We start from the raw sequence: 7,961 nt of genomic DNA on the forward strand, positions 1-7,961 counted from the left end.
ACTCTTTGCGACCCTATGGACTGTAGCCCACCAGGCTCCTCTGTCCAAGGGACTCTCCAGGCAAGAATACTAGAGTGGGTTGCCGTGCCCTCTTCTGTGGGAGCTTCCCCACCCACAGACTGAACCCACATCTCTTTACATCTCCTGCATTAGCAGGCGGGTTCTTTTAGCACTACCGCCCCCTGGGAAGCCCCCCAAGTACTATACAGCTTAGCTAAAGCAGACACCTGCACAAATGGATGAATTTAAAAGGTTTAAAGAACAGGGGTTTGAAGAGTGAGGGTCTAAGTATTAAACTGTTATTTTAGGGAACTACCACCAGGTTCTAGACAACCCGGATGACCTTGAAGTGAAAAAGGCCATCATACAATAATGCAAAAAATATGAGAATGCAGATTTCTCTGCTATCCACATGAAAAGGTACTTGAAGAGGATACACAAGCTTTCCACTAAAATGCTGCTATTTTTTAAATAGCAATCAATACCAGAACTGCTTTTCAAGTCCAAGACTAAAATAATGTGTCCAGCCACTCTACCTAAAGAAGCTCTGATCCAGCGTTTACATGGTATCATGAAAAACACATGATCACTACACCCCTTTAACTCACATTATATCAAATCTTTAAGAAAGGTATCAGAGTGAAGCTCTGGGACCAAAATTAAAAATACACTGAGATTCTACAAAAGTTTATCATATATCCACTATGTACATGGGGGATACAAGATCACATTAAGATCCAACACTTCTAAAAAAAGTGCATGATGTCCCTCACATCATTGATATCAGAGGCATAAACATTTCAAGAACCTTATGTTTTACACTAGAAAACTAGAAGGGCCCACTACTGGAAGGAAAAATAATCCAACCAACACTTCCTTCAGCTCTTCCCTCTTCCCAGCTTTGGAGGCAAGGGGTGAATACAGACATTGTGCACCCAAGACTCCCAGAAAGAAAGAAGTGGGAACAAATCTCTTTATATCAATTGAAGTAATTGTGACTCTGAAGTTGCAGGGCACGCATTCCTCACACCAGGCTAGGTCCAGTTACTCAGCTACCCAGCGAGAGTTTTCAGATGTGGGTTGGAATCTACAGCACTCTCTGTCTAATGCTATTGTTTCCCAGACAAATACCAATGTAAACTTTCCACAAGGCCCTAACAGAATCTGGTTGCACAACTACATAACCTTATTTGAAATACGACAAGAGTAGATGTTTAATCTATCCTTGCCTTTCATGTGAAACCAGAAACCCTGAAAAGATTTCTTTTCCAACTCAGGAATAGCACTTTATGTTACAGCTAGAAAGTAACAGTAGTTGCCTTGTTTTGTTTTTAAAAAACCAGAACTTATAATTTCCATTTAGGGCTGTCCCTTTCTAAATGCACTATATATGTCTCCCCCTAAATGTAATCATTGCTCAAATTGTTTCTGAAGCTCTTCCCTGTATCGAGGCAACAACAGTAATGTAGAAAGAACACTGGACAAAGTAATAAAAGTCAGACTGGAGGTCTAGATTGCCCTAATGTATATAGTGAGTAACTGAGCTTCAGCTTTTTCATTTGTAAAATGGGATTGATAAAACCTACATTACTGATTACTAGAAGGATAACATGAGAAAATGTATAGGAAAGCACTCTCTAAACTGCACTATACCACATATATGTAATTTATTAATATTCCACTGGTTTCCCAAAGGTCTTTAGAATTCACATCACATTCTCTTTAAAATTCTTTGTGGTGTTAAAAATCTTCATCTGCTGAAAATGGATCTGACTTCTGGAAAAAAACAAAAGTTATTCAAAGCCAAGTCTATGTCATCAAATTAAATAAAAACCATTTTTAGTCCAAAACAAGATACGAGTATAATATAATGACTTTCTTTTGCACATCCTCTACACCTGATCTGATGGCACATGAAAACTTAGTTTCATAAATGTCTGAGGTTAACAACAACATTAAAATATATAATCTTGAAGGACACAATGAAGAGCAATCATTTATACATGAAAGTTCTGATTAACTGTATGAGCATCCAACCAACTCCAGCAAGAACTCCTGAACTGATCTCCTAGCACCACCAATCTCTTCCCTATCATTCAATATAACCAGTTAAGTTACTGAAAAAGAAAGCTGACTTCATCAATCATCTGCCTAAAAGTCTTTAACAGTGAACTGGTATGCACAGTCAAACAAGGTCCTTCTCAACATGACCCAATCCAGTTCTCTAGAACTATTCCCCCACAAGTTCCCTTCAGCCCCCTATACTACCAAACTGAAAGTCACATTGCCCACAGATAGAGCAATAGTTTCTTTTGACCACATGCCTTTGCTCAGGCTATTCTGAGTGGACCTCCCTTACAGTCTGATAAAGTCATCCTTCAAGACCCAACAACTCCCAAATGGCAACTTCACTCCTAAAAGGAAGCAGCCTTACCTGCTGCACCTGCTATGCTCCCAAAGCAACTGTTCATATCTCTAAATCAAAATTAGGTTGCTTATTAATCAATCTCCTGTGCTAAACTTTGAGTTCCTCCAGCATAGAATGGAATACTTTACATCTACAGCACCTATAACAACATGACACATAGAACAGGCTCAAAAAAATGGTCTGTGAATGAGTATGCTTATTTTAAAAAGCAGTCTTAAGAATTCAGACTTTAAATTAAGCCTTGTTTTTAGAGGGGCTTTATTTAATACGATGGGCAATGCCAGAGGGTTAATGACTCTTGGTGGGTTTGTGCTTAAGTTGCATGAATATTACAAGACAGAAGCCTAGCTATTCTTAGCTTAGTTCTCCATCTAGGTCTTCTTGGCTTTGGCAAATCATTCCCTGACTATCAATGGAGCTTGTGCTACATAGCTGGTTATTCATCCCTAGCTAGTTTGTGAACTGTTCAGGGACTATACAGAATATAGAATACTATTCAAAATCCATAACATACAGCACTGCCATACTAATAATTTTTAGTTAACCAAGCATTAAAAACATTTAGAAAATATTTCTCCTGAGTTCAAGTTATGACTATTTTCTTTTTTTTTTTTTAATTTTTAAACTTTACATAATTGTATTAGTTTTGCCAAATATCAAAATGAATCCGCCACAGGTATACATGTGCTCCCCAACCTGAACCCTCCACCCTCCTCCCTCCCCATACCATCCCTCTGGGTCGCCCAGTGCACCAGCCCCAGGCATCCAGTATCCTGCATCGAACCTGACTATTTTCATTTGCAAAGAAATGACAATCATCTAATCAATGACCCAGACTTGTCTAAAATAAATGGAATTAGTGACACTACTAGAACTAGAAACCAGCTCCCAGAATTTCTTAGAAGGTATTTTCCTTTGAGGTGAGATCAGCACATTATAAACAAATCCCTCTAGTGAAATGGAATTAGACCCCAGAACTCCCAAAAAGAAAAAAAAAAAAGTTTTTTGAAATCTCCTACTTCTTTTAAAAAGCCCTTGTAAGAAATGAAGAGAGGTGTCCCTCCCATAAGAGTTTTGTACTATCACTAATGAATCCTAATAATGATAGTCCTATATAGCTCAAAATTAGTTTGGACATAGTCAATGAATACAGTGATCCTCATTTCTAAGTACTAAACATGAAACTCCTAAAATGAACTGTTCAGACCCAATATGATCAATACAAGCTATAAGGTAATGCCACCAAAAAGCCTATGACATCTACTGAAATGTATATACCAAGGAATTTAGAAGCATTCAATTATGGTCAAACTACCTGTAATAAAGGAGGCAATCTGGCAAGACTAGCCCTGACACATTTTAGAAAGAGATACAATTGGAAATAACAGACAGGGAGAAAAATGAAGGATCAAGGTAAACCATTCCTGATCTCAACTCCCAAGAGCAATCATTTTGTCACAGAGAAAAACTAAATAAAGTCCGTCTATTTTTATGCCGAGTGACTGAAGTGGAAAGAGAACGAGAAGATATTTGGGGAAATCAGGAATTAAATCTCAACAGCATTTAAGCTAACTTTCCATAACAAATAGTTTCTAAAAATAGTGCTGGCACGAAACTGTGCTGGGATTTGTATCAAGTGCGTCTAAAGTCACTAAAGCGGCTACAGCTACACAGGCTGTGAGAACGAGTCCTCTTAAAAAGCGGACAATTCAGAATGGAAGAAAATCTAGGGTATTTCTCTGGACGAGCTGACACTGCAGAGAAAAACTGAGCTATCTACTCCCCTCACCCACCAAATAAAAAAATAAACTAAAATTGCATTTCCGGGCTGCTTTGGCGCAGCAGAGCGACAGCTATAGGCGCTGTTACTAATCGTCAGCCCGGTGGGGTTCCTGCACTTTCTACCAGGGGCCGGTTAGGAACTCGAACAGTGCCCACCCATTGCCAGCAGCTGGTGTTTGCAGGAGTAAAATGCAGAAGTAAAGTACACCAAGATTCTTCTCGAAGCCCAAGCCCTAAATGAAAAAGTTAGAGCTGTTTTCTTGAGCTCGGCTCTGGCCTTGGCCCAGAGAGCAAGCTGGGGGAGAACTATTAGAAGTGGGGAAAGCAAAAGAAGCGAGAGCCCCGCGACCCCTCCGTAAAACGGAGTAAGGAAAAGATAATCCGCCAGTGACTCCGAAGCTCTCCACGATATACAGGAGCGGCTGGGGGAGGGGAAGGGGTCTCTAGGACTCGAGACTGCGTCGCCTCCACCCACGGGTCCTTTCCGTGCCCAAGCACGGGGTAAACAGCTATCAGCAAGACGTGAGGGGGCAATACAGGTCCCCTGAGGGCCGCCGGCACGGACTCCCAGCCCCAAGTTAAAGTCACCTCAACAAGAGCGCAGCCATCTTGGGATCCGGCCTGACGGAAGTGACGCCAGACGGCCCCACCACCTCTGGGCGGGGCTTCCGTCACGTGACAACACCGACTATGTTAGAGGCTTGGGCATCTGTCGGGTTCAGTTTGTTGGCTGGTTTTATCTGCTCTCATGGTGTCTGCCTCTTTCTCTCTCAACTGACTTCTATTTGAAAGTGAGAAGATTTCGGCAGAATTGCGGCTGGGTCAGATTCTGCAGTGTACATTTCACCGCTGTACACACTGATTTGTTCAGCCCCACAAAACAGGACTTACCTAGATTCTTCACTGAAGACGTCTTAGTCTGGTTTCACTCCTTCCCCCTTCCAGGTGGGACTAAAAACGTCTTATAGGATGATTGACACACCGAGGGAAAAGATACTTTGGGTTTACCCAACATGGATGAACCAAGAGATTAGTATACTAAGTGAGGTAAATCAGAAAGACAAATAGGATATCATTTATATGTGGAATCTAAAATATGACACTGATAAACTTATTTACAGAACAGAACACATAGACAGCAAATGTTTAATTACCAAATGGGGGTGGGGGTGGAATAAATTAGGAGTTTGGGACTAGCAGATATAAATTAACTATATATAAAATAGATAACCAAGAAGATCCTACTGCATAGGAAACTACATTCAATATCCTGTAATAAACTGTATGGAAAAGAATATATATATATATTTATATATTACTAGATACGTGACTTTGCTGCACTTTGCTACTATTTGCTGCAGTTTGATACTATGCACTTTGCTGCATACTAGAAACTAGCACAATTTTGTAAATCAATTATACTTTAAAAAAAGTTTATTAAAGATACTTGGGGCTCCTTCCCATTCTTATGTGAACCTTCTTCACCAGAAATAGTGCACAAGTTGAGATCCGTGGGGGAGAGACCCTCCCAGACCACTATTCGCCAAGGATGGGGAGCATCCTCTAACCACCTCCATGAGCTTTATGTCTCACAATTCCTGGGCTTGAGCTGCCACATGAGCTAGATGCCCACTAACAACAGCGCTGCCTTGTTCCTTGTTTCAGGGCTGTGTGGGCGACACCCACTGCCAGAATAACCTGGGGTGAGGGTTGGGGAGAGCTTGCTTTGATTTGTATGCAGGAAAGCAGTTCTGAGGAAACCTAGCACAGCAGTCACTTCCAGAGAACTTAGGACTTAAAGGAGAAGCAAACAAGTGGCAAGGAATGGAAGAGAGAAAAAGTCTGCCCTTTTTGAGGAGGTGGGGTGAGGAGAAGTGAAGGAGACAGCAGCTCAGGGCAACTCCTGTTCTACAATAAAAACATATTCATTACATTAATATTCAGATCTTATTTATATTTAGCACTCCTGTGCTTTTCCTTTCAGGACTTACATAGGGGAGATTCACTTGTTTCTGCATCAAATGAAAATACTATTTTGCATTTCTATAATGCTGTCAAAGAAAGCACTTTAACAGGCCTCTGGTTTTGGAAGAGACCTTTGAGGCGCTCCAACCTGCTTTTCTATCTAGTTCAGGAATCTCCTCTGCAACACAGCTGACAGCTGATCTTCAAGACTGTGCCTTAATGTATTCCTTAATGGGTATCTCAAAAAAACAGGTTTCATTTAATAAACAATTTAGTCTTTAGGAAGTTGTTATGTTAGAGTTTTCTGCTATTGATCTTCCAGTCATTGGCCCTCTGAAGTTTTACATTAACAAATCCAATGAGTGTCTTTTTCACTTAGCTCTTTAAATAGTTTCACTTATCTGTCTTAAAACTCAGCTCTGACTATATAGACACTCCCATTCCTATCCCCAAATACAAACCCCAAACCTTCAGCAAATTCTTATAATGTACCAAATTAAATCCACCCCTTTAGTCTGTCATTTAAGGCCCTCCACAAACTGACTTCAGCTTTCCTGTGCAGCCTCCTTTCCTGTGATGCCTGTTCAAGATCCCCCATGTCAAGTCAAAATGGGGGATACCAGATCTGCCCTGAATATTCCCCAGACTTCACAAATCTACCCAATGCCTCCTCCACACACACACACATGCTTTCTTATCTCTTTGTCTTTGCTCTTGCTCTTCTACCTTCCAAGATGTCTGCACTGCCAATTTCTCCTCTTCAAAATGCCATGCATCCTTAACAGCTGGTCTGCATCTAATACTGACTTCTAGACATGACTCCCCCTTCCTCTGAACTTCATTTATTAAATGAAAGTTATTTTTGTGTTTAATATCTGTTACACAACTTAATCTTCCTAATGTAGCTCTGCATGCCCTCTTTATGCTCTTGGCACTTTGTTCATCACACTACTATACCAAGCATCATGGTTTATTATAGTTCATTGTTAATGGGTTTGTTCTCTGATTCTCCTCTCTCTGCTTCCCCAAACTAAATTTTGAACTCCTTGAAGGAAGATCTTAATTTTTATTCCTCTATTACTCAACTACCCACATACTCACATACTCATCTATGTAGCTGGCACTCAATGTGATTTTGCTGCCTTGCTCTTAACTGAAATGGACTTAAACTTCAGCATGAGGCAGTGAAGAGCTTCCTGAAAAAGAGGGTAAGATCAGAGGATTATCCCCTGGATATTTTCCCATGGAGAAAAGGTTTTATCTGGAAAGAATCACCCAAGATGCAGAGAGATGAAAAAAAAAAGAAGACTCCCAAAGGACCTGGTCATCTCAAGAAGCCTGTATTGCAGCCCATAGTAGTGAAGATAGTAGGGATATCCTGTTTTCAAATTTCTCTGGGGCTCGCTAACTCCCAGGGCTCTAGAGGAGCCACTCTCAGGCAAGGAGACTATGGAAAAACCCCTTTTCATAGGTTTAAGACTCAGGTTCTCCTGCCCATCTGTCCCTCAGAGAAATGTGTTTGTGTCCCTTTTTCTGTCCCTCTCCTTCACCCCCCCCCCCCCACCACATGACATTCCAGCCTAGGCCAGGGGAAGGCCAGCAGACACAAAGCCTTCAGTGTGTGGGGTGGTATGTGACCCCCAACCCCTCCACCCAGAGGACACAATGCCACTTCTGCTCCCTGCACTCTGCCCCGCTCCCCACCACCTCTCAACTGCACATGCCAGGCTGCAATTGGTTACTGGCTCAGGACAGCCCCCTCACACTGGGGTCCCGGGGGATTTTA

General features: G+C 41.4%; 1 protein-coding gene across 1 annotated transcript in view; it reads right to left on the reverse strand.

Annotated features, from left to right (window-relative positions):
- SDHC (succinate dehydrogenase complex subunit C) overlaps positions 1-4,853 on the reverse strand; it is a 30,288-nt gene extending 25,435 nt beyond the window's left edge. The window contains exon 1 of the mRNA XM_027527705.1: positions 4,799-4,853. Within this exon, the coding sequence (XP_027383506.1) occupies positions 4,799-4,818 (20 nt within the window). The 5' untranslated portion in view covers positions 4,819-4,853. The remainder of the gene's footprint in view (positions 1-4,798) is intronic.
- Between the last annotated feature and the right edge of the window lie 3,108 nt (positions 4,854-7,961).

Source organism: Bos indicus x Bos taurus, chromosome 3, assembly GCF_003369695.1.
Source record: "Bos indicus x Bos taurus breed Angus x Brahman F1 hybrid chromosome 3, Bos_hybrid_MaternalHap_v2.0, whole genome shotgun sequence".
Taxonomy (NCBI): Eukaryota; Metazoa; Chordata; class Mammalia; order Artiodactyla; family Bovidae; genus Bos; species Bos indicus x Bos taurus.